Source organism: Microtus oregoni, unplaced genomic scaffold (assembly GCF_018167655.1).
Source record: "Microtus oregoni isolate MIOR12 unplaced genomic scaffold, Mior012 000010F_ref0000083, whole genome shotgun sequence".
Lineage (NCBI taxonomy): Eukaryota > Metazoa > Chordata > Mammalia > Rodentia > Cricetidae > Microtus > Microtus oregoni.
In genome coordinates, this window is record NW_024543069.1 from 21,936,057 (window position 1) to 21,953,230 (window position 17,174).

The 17,174-nt window shown below is 40.3% G+C and overlaps 1 protein-coding gene across 7 annotated transcripts in view; it reads left to right on the forward strand.

Moving 5' to 3' along the window:
• Window positions 1-17,174, forward strand: part of Nbea (neurobeachin) — a 494,166-nt gene that overhangs the window by 399,197 nt on the left and 77,795 nt on the right. For all 7 annotated transcript variants that reach the window (XM_041659254.1, XM_041659249.1, XM_041659252.1 and 4 more), the window contains 4 exons: window positions 2,187-2,304; window positions 2,583-2,685; window positions 7,846-7,961; window positions 14,971-15,083. In XM_041659254.1, coding sequence (XP_041515188.1) covers window positions 2,187-2,304; window positions 2,583-2,685; window positions 7,846-7,961; window positions 14,971-15,083 — 450 coding nt within the window. The remainder of the gene's footprint in view (window positions 1-2,186; window positions 2,305-2,582; window positions 2,686-7,845; window positions 7,962-14,970; window positions 15,084-17,174) is intronic.

Sequence of the window (17,174 nt, forward strand, 5' to 3'; positions counted from 1 at the left end):
TTACCTGAGAATGTGTAAATATGAAGTGCAGTGAGTCACCATAGTAACCGTTTTTGTAAAATGCATGGAAAGTTTTGCCTTTAGAAGTGGAGAGGAGTTGTCATGTGGTAAGAACAACTTCATAGAGCTGTCCCTCTACTCTATATTTGCTGCTCCTTAAACTAACCAGCAATGGGTATTATTTTCACCACTGTTCAGAAGACAAAAGGCAGATGCAGTCAGATAATTTTTCTAAGACTGAAAGCTAGCAAACAGCAGAACCAAGATTTAGCAAGAGTCTGGCTGATTCTGAGTGTCTCAGGACTTAAATACATGTAATAACCTCTGAAGACCTTCTGGCCATAGGAAGACTCAAACTGAGTTAAGAATTGGAAATGGGGGACTGGAGAGCTCTCAATCATAAAGTACTTGTCACACAAGCACAAGATCCTAACTTTGGCTCCTCATAGCAACCGCATAAGGAAGAAAAAAAAAACCAACTGGTCATGGTGGTATGTTGCCACAGTCATAATGCTAAATCAGTAGGAGACAGGAGGATCACCTTGCTGGTCAGTCAGATTAGCTGAATTGATAAGCTCCAGATTCAGTGAGAAACCCTGCCTCAAAATGTAAGGTGGAGAGACTGAGAGATGGCTCAGCAGTTGAGAGCACTGACCTCTCTTAGAGAGGACTTGGGTTCGATTGGCAGCACCCACGTTGTGGCTCACAACAGTCTATAACTCCAGCTTCAAGTGATTTGACTGATTCTTCTGACACTGACAGGCACCAGGCATGCTATGGTGGTACACAAACACATATGCAAGCAAATCCTCATACACAAAAAATACTTTTGAAAAGAAAGAGAGAGAGAAAGAAGAGTAAGGTGAAGAGCAGTTGAGGATAACATTGATCTCTATGACCTTTACACGTATGTGTATTCCCATATATACTCACGGTAACATGTGTGTACACACACACAGACCCACCATAATTAGAAACACTTATTTTGCATTTGGGTTTTTTTTGTTTGGTTGGTTGGTTTTGGGTTTTTCTGTGTGTCTGTTTTTGGTTTTGTTTTGTTGTTGTTGTTTGTTTTTTCAAGACAGTGTTTCTCTGTAAAACAGCCTTAGTTTTTTTAAAAGATCCGTGAAAAAACTTCATAGCTTACTTTCAGAGCAACAGAAGCCTAATGTATATGAAACTTAAGAACTACTCTCTACTTTTAGTAATATAAGTGCCGGTACAGATGCGAGGGGAAAGTTCAGATGTCAGCAGCACTGGCGATTCAAACAGACTGTGCTCTGCATACACCGCAAATGTAGCGCCATCAGCTGTGAACTGATTTGTGCTGTGGAGTAGGCAGTCTAGATACTGGGTTTCTGTGGGATGTTCTGCATGTTCCAACAGCCCAATGTGGGGCCAACCTGTGCACCTCCTTGGCGTTCCTCATGGTTCTCCCAAGCTGCTAGGGTGTCAGCTGTTACATCTCCGTTCATCTAAGAAGGGCAGGAGAAGGTCCTGTGACTCATCAGCCTTTCTACAGCATCCTCAGGTGCCATTAGCTCTGCTCTCATTAGCCAGCACTAGGTCACATGTCCTACCAGAGTTTCAAGGCAATTTGGGAAAACGGAATAATGTTATAATTACTCTTGACATGGCTCAAGCCAAATTCCATTCTTATTCTAAATTCAGTCACTTAACTGTAAATAAAGTTGTATTGATACACAGTCTTTACCCTCAGTTATAGACCTTCAGTCTGTGACTGCTGACAGGTTACTAGGGAGAAATTGAACAGTTACAGCGTATAGCATGTAGCATACAGACTTAAGAACATCTGCTATCTCACCTGTTACTGGAAAAGTCTTGCTCAGACCAGTCAGGAAAAAGTAAACGCAGTGGTAACTGGCTTCCATGAAGTAAGGGAGAAAGTGAAAGGAAGGAATATTTGGTGGTAGCAACAGTGTGTGTCACAGACAGGATAATTTCTGTTTAAGCCACAGGGTCATTTTCAGTGTATAATTATTCTTACTCTTTTGTTTCCTCTTGAGTCAGGAGAATTTTGAAAGGTGGAAATTGTGATGATTGACAATACCATGATATATCATGAAAACAGAAGATTTTAGGATTTTATATGGCGCTCTATGCAAAGTGTTCTCCAAGTCTTAAGTTCTTTATTGGTTACTGTCCTTTTAACCCATTTCTCTTAGGTTCTTGCATACACTGAGGGACTTCATGGAAAATGGATGTTCAGTGAGATCCGAGCCGTGTTTTCGAGACGCTACCTTCTGCAGAACACAGCCTTGGAAGTGTTCATGGCAAACAGAAGTAAGTCTCTGAAGGAGCCTGAACAATGTGCTCACTTGATATTGCCCATTTGCATGTAAAGTAGTGTTTAGTTGTTGTCCTCTTGTGTGCTACCACCAAAGCAAAATATGTCTGAAGATGTTCATTTTGGTGTCATGTGGACAAAGCTGTAGAGAAGACTCCTCTTCTGTGAAAACGCTTTGCCATTTCAGATAAGCCACAGTATTCGTTCAGTACTGTGTCCTCAGTGGGCAGCTCTCTTGTGGTTTGCTAAAGCACCTTCTTTTCTTCTACCGCAGCCTCTGTGATGTTTAATTTTCCTGACCAAGCAACAGTTAAAAAAGTTGTCTACAGCTTGCCTCGAGTTGGAGTGGGGACCAGTTATGGTTTGCCACAAGCCAGGTAATTATATCATGTTACACATTATCCATGGTTTGTTTATATATAGTAATTTCTAAGACCAAGGACCTTTCTTTCTCTCAAGTTATTTATAGGGAAGGAGATGATGGAAACTGCTGCACTGAGAATTAGAGAATGCCTAGGGTAAACTTACTAAAACGTCCCCAATGTCTGCAGTCATTACAGTCATCGTTAACCTATAAGGAAGACTTTTTTGAAGAAGAAGAAGAGGAGGAGGAGGAGGAGGAGGAGGAAGAGGAGGAGGAGAAAAATTATTGCATGTTCTTTTTTTTTAATGTATACAACATTCTGCCTCCATGTGTTACCACACACCAGAAGAGGGCGCCAGATCTTATTAAAGATGGTTGTGGGCCACCATGTGGTTGCTGGGAATTGAACTCAGAACCTCTAGAAGAGCAGCCAGTGCTCTTAACTATTGAACCATCTCCAGCCCCCAGGAAGACATTTTTTTTTTTGCTAGGTGGTGGGCACATGCCTTTAATCCCAGCACCTGGGAGGCAGAGGAAGGTAGATCTCTGTGAGTCCAAGGCCAACCTGGTCTACAGAGTGAGTTTCAGGACAGGTACACTGAGAAACCGTATCTCGAAAAACAAAACAAAAAGCAAAGGAGGAGGAAGAAAAGAAGAAGGAAAAGAAAAGAAGAAAGAAGAAATCTTTCTAGTTAAAGCCATAGAGTACTAGTGTACCAAAAGCCTCTAGTGGTGTTTGTGATTAAGTACATTGGAATAGCATATAAATTATGGCTTTATGAATACTAGATATAAATGGTTGTTTATTGGGGTAATAAAATAATCTTGGAAACTATTCATTATGGGATAGTTTAGCTTTTTTTAAATATTTATTTATTTATTATGTATACTATATTCTGTGTATATGCCTACAGGCCAGAAGAGGGCACCAGACCTCATTACAGATGGTTGTGAGCCACCATGTGGTTGCTGGGAATTGAACTCAGGACCTCTGGAATAGCAAGCAATGCTCTTAACCGCTGAGCCATCTCTCCAGCCCTATAGTTTAGCTTTTACCTAAATCCTTCACCTTAGTATTTTTGAAGAACTATTCAAAAATTTATTTTATTAAACATTACTAATCTAAAAAAAAGTTACTAATCTAACTAATCTAAGCAGAAAACTAATTATGTATATCATCTATGCTTAGGTTTATGAATGTACCTGAATAAAAGTAGTCTCTCTCTCTCTCTCTCTCTCTCTCTCTCTCTCTCTCTCTCTCTTCACCCTTTGTGTGTGTGTGTATAACAAAAAGACTCCAAAGTTAAGACACTGCTGTTGCTGATCCTGGTTCAGATATTCAGTGACATCAGCAATCTGGATTGGTTTTATGGTCACAAAATGACTCTGACTGCCTCAGATACCCCATCTTCACAGCATTAGTGGAGAGAAAACACAGCTGATTTCTCTTTACATGTTTGTATTTTAAGAGGGAACATATTTCTCAGAAGTTTCTGAGATTCTTTATCATGAGTTCCTTTGGCTAGAAGAGATCATCTTACACCTCTAAAATAGCTGGAGTGTTTGCTGACTTGGCTCAAGGATCCTCTGCATTCTAGGGTTTTTGGAAAACACACCTTTGATTCCTTGCTACCTCCTCCCTGAGTAGTAGGAGGATTATATCCACAGGCTGGTGGAGGTGTGCTCTGCATAAAGACAGCACTATGCACTACAAACTGTTAAGTCCCTCACAGGACACTGCTGTGAGGAAAAGCCAATCTCTGCCTGCTTTCCGAAATAGATACCAGACATTCTGAAGATAGGCATTGTGTTTTATGAATCTTTCAACTTGCAGCTAACAGCTCAGTGCATAATTGCAAAAATGCTAAGTGCTCTTCTCTAGGGCTCCCTTGCTTTCTGTCTGACCTGTTCTCTTTGAGCTTCCAGTACAAGAGCAATTCATGGGCATGTGTGTGCATGCTCAGCATGTTTGTGAGGAGAATGACAAGATTAAGCCAAGACATTAGTAGATAATGAAGCATGTATAAACAATTCAAGTCAAAGAAAAATGCATTTACTCTATCAAAAACAATGAGAGAGGTTTGTAAGGCTTGTTCTCATTGATTGTCCCCAAGTTGACTCACAGTAGTCACTGCTTCCTTCCCGAGAGCCACAGACTGTACGTTTAATCCCCAGTTCAAGAAGTTTTTCCAGAAATAAATGTTAAGAACACACAAATAGGTCTGTCTTTCTCCTGGGTAAGTGTGAGCTTCTTCCCCCTAGCATCTTCCTCGGTGACTGTGATTCAGGAGGGGCGTGTATGATTTTCTGTGGTGCTTTTGAACCTGTCTGGATGTGATTCATTCAAAACAAACAGCAGCTCTCCTACTATCTGCCTCACCGATTATGGATATCAATTCTGTTTGACTTATGAAAGATTACTTTTAGGAGTAGAAGAATAAATACTCAATAGATTTGCCTTTTCTGTCACTTGATAAAGCCATGGTCTCAGAACACCCCTTTGGTCTCTTGTCTTGTTTTCGCCTTAATGAGTCTCCACTCATTCTTACCTTCCTAGCAGTATTCTTACAGGCTCAGTTTGCATGTTTCTGAGACTTGTAGTCTTAGAAGTAGCAAAACAGGCAAGGAGAATTCCATGTAGGCCTAGACCTGCTACCTACAAGCTGGGCAATAATAAGGTCCCTACCATCTGGAAAGAACCCAGTATACAGGAGTTAAAAGAATGAATGCTACTAAGCAAGATGAGTGATGTTCTCACATACCATACGATGGGATACCATATCTTTGTAAGGCATTCAAAAGTAAAGTACAGAGACAAAGTAAAGGCACTTCTTAGGCTGTGAATGTGTACATGTAGTATGTATTTGTGTGCACGTGTGCACATACCCACAGAGAGAGTCCATAGATAGGGAAAGTAGATGTTCACACGTCTACTTCCCACTCCCTTAGGCTGCAGGTGTCTGCTGTGGAGGATGAGCTTTAGAGAATTGTCAGAAGGAAGAGTGATACCTTGCTCTTCCAAAGAGAAGCTCTCTGGTGTGTCCCGACAGAATCACAAAGACTTCAGATATCTGTACTCTGCTTTCTTGACACCTGGTTCTGTTGGTATATGCAAAATTAAGTCAGCTCTCAGGACTTTCAGCTAAAGCCTTCACACAGTTAATTTTAAACAACAAAGCATTTTCAAATTCAAAGGCAGCTACCTTCCCCAAACAACTGACTTCAGCATCTCCTAGCCTAGACCAAGGCAAGCTCACCAAGGAGGTCACATTGCAAATCAGATTGTTGCTTAATAAGCAAAAGTTCAGGACGAAAGGACAATAGCATTGCCTCATGAATGTCTCTCTGATTAATTAATATTTACAGTGTGGTTCACTGAGTACCTCCCATATGTGAGGGACAATTTGTGTCTTAATTATGACAAGATCATTTCCCTTAAATCTAAAAGCACTCACATTTTTTAGAAAATAATGGACTTCTTACCCTAATTTACAAGTAAGAAACCTTAGCTAACTTGTCATTGCTCCCACCTTTCTGTTTCTCATTTTCATCTTCTATCAAGGTGACTCATGTTGGCCCCATAAAATAGTCTTTTCACACTGGACAAAACAATTACTGGCAAACACTCACATCTCACATGTGATTTTAACCGCGGTTCTCCTGTGTTTTCTATCCAGACATCAGGATCCAAAGGAAACATCCTGGTTGTTTCGAGTTGATGGCCTTAAGCTATCACCATTGCTATGTTCCCGATGCCTTCCATTCCTCAATCTCAACAGTGGGTAGCCCTTACTTTCCATACATCTTTGAGGAGTCTGAGGTTTGTTTTAGTATTTACCAGGTTCAAAAAATAATACCTCTATGAGGAGTTAGTTTGGGTGCAGAAAAGTGAAGGTGCTAGCATCAGCTTTGGTTCCAGTACTTGAGAAACTGTGAAGTGCTCAGTAGGTGCTTGCCCTTTCAGAAACCGCAGCTACTTAGAAAGAACCACTCACAGTACCTCCCAACGTCTCTTCATCAGTGTTAGATTCCAAGTAGCTACTTGTTTTTAAGATATTGACTTAGCCAGAAAGCAATTTGTTTAATTCACAGTTTCAGAGGCTGATCATACAAGATCTGGCCTCATCTGCTCAGCCTGAGAGGAAGGCTCCTTGGGGCAAGAGAGCCAAATGGTCATGTAAGATGAAGCCAAACATTGTAGCAGCCTGTTGTCTTGAGAACTTACTCACTCCATAAGACCGTCATTAATTCCTCCTGAAGACAGTACGCCTATGACCTAGTACCTTCCGTAAGGTCCCTCTTCTTGAAGATCCCACCATTTCAACACCACTATCCTGGAGACCAAGCTCCCAGCTCATGAACCTTTGGTAGATATGCTCAAACCACACCCATGCACTGAGTTCTGAGTAAGTGTTTCAACCTAATGGCTTAGTGGACAGAACTGCTAGGTGTTTCTCTTGGCCAAGGAGCATTGTGAAAAAATTAGTGCAACACTGAGGGTAACATGAATTTTAGCAGTTTCAGGAACCAAGTGGCTTTATCATACTTTTATAAATATACTAGGTTTCCCCTATTTTCAGATAAACACTTTGAGCCTGCAAGTACACAATAATGCTTATCTGTTCCCCAAATCTATGTTTATGTCACTGGACTTGTGTATTTTTTCAACTTCATCTTGTTGTTTTGTTTTGACATTAGTGGGTGAGTATAAATCATGCAGGTGAAGACTGTGCACTTTGTGCTTCTTTTGTTCGGTGACAGGCACCTTGCCACTGAGATATGAGGCTGATGCTTGCAGGCAGGCACGTGTGTAACTCTTAGTTTGTTCTCATGCAGGAGAGGCAGGCACGTGTGTAACTCTTAGTTTGTTCTCATGCAGTAGATTTGCTGTGTGGCTTAAAGTCTACCGTAATTTATTTTTGAACATAGGTTTTTTAATTTTTGCTCCTGTGTACTATAGTTAGCCATTTGTAACTGTATTTTCACAGATAGAGCTGCTTCCAGACTTGTCCTTTTCTGTAATGGGAGTCTCAAAATAGAGCTGATTCTACATACAGCTACATATTTTATAATCCACCCAGGAAGGCCAAGCCACAGATTACTGAATGATCTCAAACAGAAACGTTAGTTGTAAGTGGGCTTTTGACAACTGTGACTCTCTGCTTACTAATAGGAGGATATCACTGGCCACTCCTCGACAGCTTTACAAGTCTTCCAACATGACTCAGCGCTGGCAAAGAAGGGAGATCTCCAACTTTGAGTATCTGATGTTTCTCAACACCATAGCAGGTAAGAAGCCTCATTTTTCAGACCATCAGAGTACTAGGTGATATAACCTGATGGATGTCTTGTTTTCCTTGGAACTCAGATGCAGTAGTAGGGTAAACATCGTGTGTTCACACTTGAGTCTATCTGGAGCTATGCAGCTGATATCAAGGTCTTAGATGCTTCCCCTAGCTCTCCTTCTGCCATTTTCTTTGCTAGCAGCATTGTCTGAAGGTTTATTAGAGGCAACAAACTATTGCTAGACTAAGAATAATAGTGGGAAATATTATTTCACTACTTGGTGATTCTTAGCAGAAGCAGCCATACAAAAGAATAAGAGACTCCTGCCTAGCATGAATGTCACCTGGATTAGGTCATGATTGTCTTACACCATGTTTTTTTATTAAAGTCCTCAATTAAGACCAAAAACCCAGATTATATTTCCTAACTGATGAGCATGGTTACTGTGCTTGTCCATTAAGAGAACACAGTGGCTTGTTTTCTTCCTCCTGATCAGAGGTTGTGGCTGGCTCAGTGGATGTTGGTGAGACCTGGTCCCTCCTTCTTGTTATGTAAGCTGAGCTTTAAGAGCCTTGAGTCCTTCTGATTTGCAGAGTTTGCGTCTATGAACCAGGCTCTGTGAAGCCCTACATTGGCAGATGAATCTCTGCAGCAGTATCGATGCCTGTGTCGTACCTGTGATTGCTGCTGGTGACTCCTCACAGGGGATGCAGTAGTGCTAGTCCCTGAAACACTGTATTTAAAGGTGACTGCATTGCTGTTCTTCATTTAAATCTAGACATAAATGTTCATGTAGCTTCTACAGGCACTGGAACGTGGTTGGTCAACAAAAAGAAATGAAGTTATTTAAAATATTTTTTCTTAGTCATAAATACATGTTAATATATGTATTCACATATAGTATGCTTATATCTTAAATAAATCTATTTGCTCCCTATGAAGTAAATTAACTGTATAATACTATTAAGTTACTGTACCATTAGCACACAGAGATGAAATGAGCATAAATGACTGAAAGGGAAAGAACTCGATTTCCTTGGCAGAAAGCCCTCAGCACTATTGCTTAGTTCCCAGGACCCTAGACATAACAAAACCCATAAGCCCCTCCCACATCCATGAAACCGACTGCATTAGCTATAGCCTCTCACATGTGTGAGTGCCATGTGAGCACATGCCACCCATATTACCAAAAAGAACAGGACAAGGGTGGTATGGGTTCTGGATAGGCACATTTTAAAAGTACTTTCCTTCCTGTTTGAACTATGGACACCCAACTCACAGTTACAGAGAGCCATTCTTAGGTAAGCACATGACTTCACAGCAAAACACAAATTCCACCAAAGAGACCTGTCCCAGAGAGAAAAGGGCCTGAACCCCGGGCAGGTCACCTGTGTGTCCCAGAGAGAAGAGGGCCTAAACCCTAAACAAACCACCTGTGTGTCCCAGAGAGAAGAGGGCCTGAACCCTAGACATGGGTGTCTGTAGACAGAAGCTGGACTTTTCAACTTTACCTCTTTCACAGGTTTTAACCCTTCAGAAGAATGTGTAATAATGGTAATATTTCGTGGCACTTGGCATGTTTGGTTCTGTGTCATATTTTTATGCTGCTGCTGTTAATGTTTGTTGCTTCTACTATTTTATTTTGTCTTTGACGACAGAGATAGTTTCCCGTGTGTTTAATAATTTAGAATGTAGGGTCATCTTATTTGTTTTCCTAGAGAATCAGTTAAAATTTTAGCAAGCTCCTAAGCTGTATTTCTCTATCTTGTTCTATGTGTGTATATGTGATGTCTGTGCAGGCATGTACACAAGGTATCCATCTGTATCACCCTCTACACTACTGATTTGAGAAAGGGTCTTTTGCCTAAACTGAAATTAAACTGCCAGCCAGTTCCTCTTTCATCCCCCATAGGCACATTCGCCCACCCCAGCTTTCTCATGTGGATTCTGGGGACTTGAGCTCAGGTCCTCAGGCTTGAGCAATAGGAGCTCTTACCCATCACCCCAGCCCTGTTTCCCTTATTTTTAAACTTAAAGATGAATCCATTTTAATCATTCTTATGTGATATAAAAAGTGTTTACTCAGTTTTACATTCATTTTTTTATTTTGTAAGTATAATTTACCATCTGTATTTCAGATTATTAACTAAAATTTTTTTCACATTATTATTTTCAGATGTTTGGAGGATAATACTGTTTTTTATGTTTGTCTGCAAACAGTTTTGCTATATTCTGTTAAGACTTTCTTCTTTATTGAAGTCTGTATTAAGCAGGACAGTTTCTGCTGCAGATGTAGTTAGTGTCCAGCACGTACAAAACCTGGAGCGCAATTCTCCTTGGAGTAGAGGGAAAGAATAACAGATCCCTTGTCTCTCGTTAAATAAGTGTGTTTTTCCTGGAGTGGGCACCCGTTTGGAGCTGTTATATAGAAAGCTGAGGAGCAGGATGAGCAGTTCACCTCCAGTTCAGTTCCTAGACCGCAAGTGTTCTTATGGCGGTTCTCCTGTTCGATGTGCTATATCCTGTGCACAGAACAGTCTCTGGTCTGCTGTTTTACAGAGCTCTTTGCTGTCCTTTCTGATGCCCTTAGTGAATGAGTGTCAGTAAATTCCAAAGCGGTGGCATTCTCCCTCTGCAACTACATCATGCCTGCTGCTTTCTGAGAGCCACTTTGACTGGGTCAGGATGCTTCTAAATCTAGATAAGAGATAACCTTTGCAGTTCCTCTACAAGTTACACTTGAAACCAAGTGTGGCACATGCTTGTAATCCCAGTACATGAATGGCTGAGGCAGGAGTCTAATATGTAATGATCCTTTCAAGTTTGATACTTTTAATAAAAGTAGGTCAGTGTGGCTTCATAAATTTCCTATTTTTCACATTTTTGTTGCAGTTGTACACACTCAGGTTTATTGTCTGTTCTGACTAGCTTCCCTGAACCATACAAACCATCTCATGGCCCATTCTGTGTTGACCACTTCTAAATGTCTGCTTGGCTTAGCTGGTTTTCCTTTCTCATTTCTAGATGCCTGAAAGCAATGAGACTAGAAACATGTAGCAACTACTTTAGTGGACTTTTCAGTCCTCTTATGATAAACATCCTGTATGCACACACAGATACACACAGTTACATATATACTAAAGAGGTTGCCAAATGTTCAAATTTTCAAAAAAAAATGAAAAAACTTTTCAAAGAAATTTCCTAGCTGGGCATGAAATTTAATTCCAGCACTCTGGAGGCAGAGACAAGCAGATCTCTGTGAGTTCAAGGCCAGCCTGGTCCACAGATCAAGTTCCAGGACAGGCTCCAAAGCCACAGAGAAACCCTGTCTTGAAAGAACAACAACAACAAATAATAATAATAATAATTCCTAAAGCCCAATAATGTGTTCAGTCTTTGTCCTATTTACAAATTTAATAAATATTCACTAAGAATGTATAAGTATTAATTAAGAATTAAGTAGCACCTAAGTAGCTGTGTCAAAGCTGACATCCTGGTGGCTTTGTCAGCTCTTGCCCCGTGGGATATGCCACTGGGAACCTACAGCACACGTAAGTTCTCGCAGGACCTTTCCTGCCTCCCTAGGTATTATTAGGACCGTGTCTCTGTATATTCTAGGCTGGCCTGACCATCCTGCCACATCCTCCAAGTGCCAGGATTACAAATATGTATCTCCATGCCCAACTTTATGTAATTAAATAATTCCTTGAAGGCTCAGCTTTCAAAATGAATCGGAGTCCAGCTTAAAACTATGGCATAAAATATTTAATTATTTTTTAAATACTTGAGATATTTTTTAAAAAGTCAAATTATAGTAGATTAGGTGAAATAATTTAATGATACTTAGAGTTCAACTAGAAGTACAGTTTTGGCCTCTGGCTACCAGAGTTTACCTGATTTCTGCTCATTGTGTTCTGAGAGATACAACCTAAGCCTCACTTTACACTGCTGAGATAGCTCTAGGAAAAGACATTCAGAGCTGGTTTTCTTGCATTAAAACAAACAACAACCAAAACAACACAGTGATTGCTAACATAGCTTTGTGTAAACGATCTCGCTAGACTTGAGAGATTTTTCTTTTCTTTAAGGCTTTTGAGTTGTTTTTCATATGATCAGCTAATGAATTCAGCCCAACTTCCCAAGCCCAGCCGTGTTCTCCTGGTTAGCACTTCCCAGGTTCCTGCTCTGTGATGAACAAGCGCTCCCTGGTTAATTACGTATATATTTAGCTACTGCATGTGTTGGGCTTATTATTGTCATCTAATTAGATGTAACTTGAACTGCTTGCTTCTAGAAAAATCATTAAAAATTCTTTTCTAATGACCTAGAGATGACAAAATGTCTGTAAAGTGTGAAGACGCCAACGACACAGGAACAGCGTTCTTACAGCGTGCTAATCCAGGTGCCGCCGCCATCTCATTAAACGATATTTTGCTGTCATTAACATTTTCACCAAGGAATTGCAGTTATAATTTCCTTGTCAGCTGTCTCTAGATCACTTTACCTTCAAAACTAAAGTGCCATATAAAAACATTAAATTGGATGGTTTAATTAAAAAGGTTTTTTTTTAATGAAGAAACATATCCAGTGTTTCTGAGATCTCATTTACTGTGCTTCACTTTTATTGTTTGAGTAGATTAGTGTCAAGACTTCCCAATATTAATATGCATCTTCTGAGATACATCCTCAGAGGATAGTTAGCAGAACATGTAACATGGTGGGCTCTTACCACCTCCAGAGAAGCCAAGAGCCTACTAGGATAGCACAAGTGTGTTTGTTACACGTGATACGTGTGAGCTGTGCTCAAGAGATAAGTGAAAACAGCCAACAAGTGAAGGCTAGATGACAAGAGATGAACAGATATTACTTTGGAAATACTTCCCTTTGGGAGACCTAATCCACTTATTTTTTTTCTCATGTCATGAAGATGTGCAGTAAAATAAAGAATGCTAATTCATTGAAACTTAGGTATGAAAACCTCTAAAATACCACTTCATCATTCTTGTTCTTCCTTGTGCCAAATTCGAGTCAAAAATATATATTGACTGTCCATGTGGCATGTCGGAAGCAGAAAATTTTACCAAAAATGGGTTAGTGCCATACATTTTTTAAAAAAAGCTTATTGGATTTATTTATTTAATTGAAATGATATTGTGAGACAATAGTAATGTAAATATTACTAATGTTTTCTTATTTGTTTTCATGGAACTTTCCAGGGATTATTAAAAATTACACAAATTCAGGGTTAGGGAAATTGTCCTGAGCTGTGACTTTAACATCATTCATTTTGTATGTGTGTATGTATTTTTAAAATGATGCTCTCTTTACTTTATGTTTCTGAAAATAGCCTAATATATCCTTTGTTATAAACACATTTATATTAAACGATGATTTCCTCAATATGTGTCCTTTTTCTTATACTGTCTTCATGTACAGGAATATTTAAATCCTGAGTTAATGTATATTGGCTTTTTATTTATTTTAACAAACTTAACCTTAGGTACAAGTAATAAATAGTAGCAAAATATTTATTAACAGGGACTGAAGAGATGGCTCAGTGATTAAAAGCACTGGTTGCTGTTTCTGAGGATCTAGGTTGTATTCCTAACACCCACCCACCTGGCAGCTCATAACAATCTATAATTCCAGTCCCAGGGAAACAGATGTGTTTGTCTTCTTTGGCCTCCCATAGGCACCAGGCACACAAATGGTACATAGACATACATGCAGCCAAAATACCTGCATATATAAAATAATAATTTTTAAAATTTTAGAAGTAATTGTAAAATCTATCATCTTTAGAGTTTGGCTCATTGTATTCTGTTTCTGTCACAAATGTGTTTTTTCCATCAAGAGCACTTACTGGTCAGAGAATATCTGCCAAAGCACAAAGGCTTTTAAAAAGCAAAACAACCTAGAAGGGGTCCTGTCTCCCTGCCTAACCTGAAGCAGTTAGCCATGATTTGTCTTGCTTACTCAATTTCTATCTCCTTTCCAACCCATCTCAGTTTGAGGCAGGTTCTCACTATGTGGCTTTGACTTGCCTGAGAGTCAAGATCCTTCTGGCCCAGTCTCTTAGATGATTGGAATTACAAGCCTGTACCACCACACACTCAGCTAGGACATCATTACTTAGATATAGTAGCATCTTTTGCCTAGCTAAACAGGGTAGACAGTATGCTCCTGTGAAGATTCCACATTCCCACTATGCTCTGGACCTACTGAAGATATTGAACCGCTCTTGAAACTAAGAAGACAAGCCCAACAGTTCCACAGTTCCCCATCCAAGTGCAACAATATAGCACAGAAAGAAAACCATCAACTTACAGGGAAAGGAGTATGTTTGGCACCTGTCTCCTTACTTCATCCTGCCATCACAGCTCTTCCCTGCATTTGCAGATTCTTGCCATGGATTTTCAGTGCCTGAAGAGAACCTTGGCCTTCCTTATTCCAGGCAAGCTCTACACCACTGAGCTTCATTTATATCCTCTCCACTGAGTCCTGATGAATGCTTAATATAGCATGTTTACTGACAATGCCGTTTTTACATCTACCTTCCTTATTGCAGAATATCGTCTGATAATAAGCTTCAAACATGCAGTTCAACAGCCTGGCACCCTCCATGACACTTTCAAGGTCCTTGGCTGGCAGGGTTCTGCATGTGGGAAGTCTCAGTGGACCAGGCTTGACAAGTGACACAGTCACCTCTGTTCACATGCTCCGGATAGCACTAAGTTCCATTACCAAAACTGCTTATAAAGGAAGCTAATCCCAAGGGAAGGGGATCATGTATGAGGACCAGACAGTTGTGTCACCTGTGTGAAGCTCTTGTTGAAATTGTTGAGAGAAGACACTTTGGACACATGGTTATCAGAGCATAATTAAACAGAGACTTGACCAATAAGAGAAGTCTTTTCTCCTGAAATACAATGACTGCCTTACAATAAACACAGAAACTGTTTTTAAGAAGTTAGGGCATACACATTTCACCCTTTTTTCTTTTCTCTACTAGGACGGACATACAATGATCTGAACCAATACCCTGTGTTTCCATGGGTGTTAACAAACTATGAATCAGAGGAACTGGACCTGACTCTTCCAGGAAACTTCAGGGATCTGTCAAAGGTAACAGTTAAATGCACAGAAATCTCTGCTGTACAGGAGCCTCACCAGAAAGGTTTATGCCAGAGTGTACACCCCCCGAGAATTTGTGAGAAAGTTATTCCCTCTTCTGTGGACCAGTGTCTAATTCTTACCTACTCAGACCACAGGAATTCTGCAACTATCAGTGACTTTATCGCACCATCATAGGAACAATGGGTGTTGAAGAAAGCAGATTCAGGAGGAAGTTGCTTAGGGTTAGTCATGGGCAGAAATCTAAAGTCAGTACAAAGCATGGCCACCAGTTACTTGTGTGCTGTATGCATGAGGTGAAAAGGAGTGCTGTCCTGACCACAGTAGCAGGTAGCCCATGAGAGAGGCTTAGCAGTAAGAAGAAAGGTAAATCAACAAGCATCTCTTTAGATGGAGAGGATGGGACCCTCAAAAAGGACTCAGGATGAGAGTAAAGAATACAAAGCAGATTTCGGGTAAGTTAACATAATTTTCAAGAGAAACACTAAATGGAATGCCAAACTGAGGTGCATCTAAGAATTAGAAATGGCCCAAAGACACTCTGCAACCTGAGCTCCCGTTGAACACTGTGAATCCCTCCTTCTATGAATATGTCTTTAAGCCATGCATGCTTGGTAGTGCCTAGCACATCACTCAAATCCCAGGACCATATTTACAGCACAGGGCATTAGGCAAAGTCATTCACTTTCTCTTTGCCTCAGTTTCTTCATCTGAATACTGAAACGGTGCTAATCAGGTCGTTGTGATGGGTTCTGATTAGCCAGTATATATATGTGGCCTAAAAGAATTAATGCTGTGTATATTGGTTGGAATTCTCAGCCATTGCCATAAACCTCATGCTCTACGCTCTCTAAGCCACATGTCTTGCAGGTCGTGATGATGTCAGCCTATTGTACTGGTTATCTTGTAGAGACGGACACTTTCTTTACATGTTTGCCAGGATAGGGGGATACTCAGTGGACATTAAAGCAAAACCTATTCAGTGCAAAGGTTAAAATTGCTCTTTAAAGTTTTGTCTGTGTGGGTCACAGACATGACTCAGCCTCCAATGGTAAAGGTGCTTGCCATCAAGCTGACCTGCCCTCATTCCCCAGTAGAGAACAGATTCTGACTCCACATAGGCCTACACACATACAATACAAACACACATACATACACACATATACAAATAAGTAAATGTGATTTTTAAAAAGATGTAAGCCATGTCTTTTTAACATTGATAGATACCATTTATTATTGTATGTGCGTGTGTATGAAAATGAAATTTTATAGTGTAGATTTTCAAGGACCATGGCACATTGTAGTTAACTTCATATACTGGTTAGATTTTGTCAACTTGATACAAATTAGAGTCTCCTGGGAAGAGAGAACCTCCACTGAGGAATTTCCTCCATCAGATTGGCCTGTGGGAATGTCTGTGGTACATTTTCTTAATTTCTTATTGATGTAGGAGGGCCCAGCCCACTGTGTGGTGCCACCCCTATGCAGATGGGCCTGTCTTGGCTATATAAGAAAGTAGGCTGAGCAAGCCAGTAAGCAGTATTCCTCCATGGCTCTGCTTCAATTCCTGGCTCCTGCCTTGAATTCTTGCCCTGGCTTCCCTGGATGATGGATTATGATCTGTGATCTAGAATAAAACCTCTCCAGGTGATTTTTGATGGTAATGTTCTATCACAGCAACAAAAAGCAAATTAGGACACCTCATATGCTAACTACTACTGTAGTTATCTAAGATTCCTTTTTAAAAAAAAAAAGTTTTGATCTGAAATTCAACTATAATGTCATAGTTGACAGAAACTTATACACCAAGATTTCTTCCTTTCCTTTGGAGGAAGAAATCTGTCATCAGATATTAACATGTGCTCATATGTGTACAGAAACAGGCCTCTGCACCAGATAGATGAGCCCAATGGGAATGAGTCAGATGAGCCTCTTGGAGAAAAATCTCTCCTGAACAAAGATGAGAACTTAGTTCCTAAGAGTAGGAGACTAGCAGTAGTGAGGGTGAAGGAGAATGAGACCTACTCGGGCGTGTGCTCAGATACTCCAAGGCAGTTGTTCTCACACCTTCCTGAAACACTA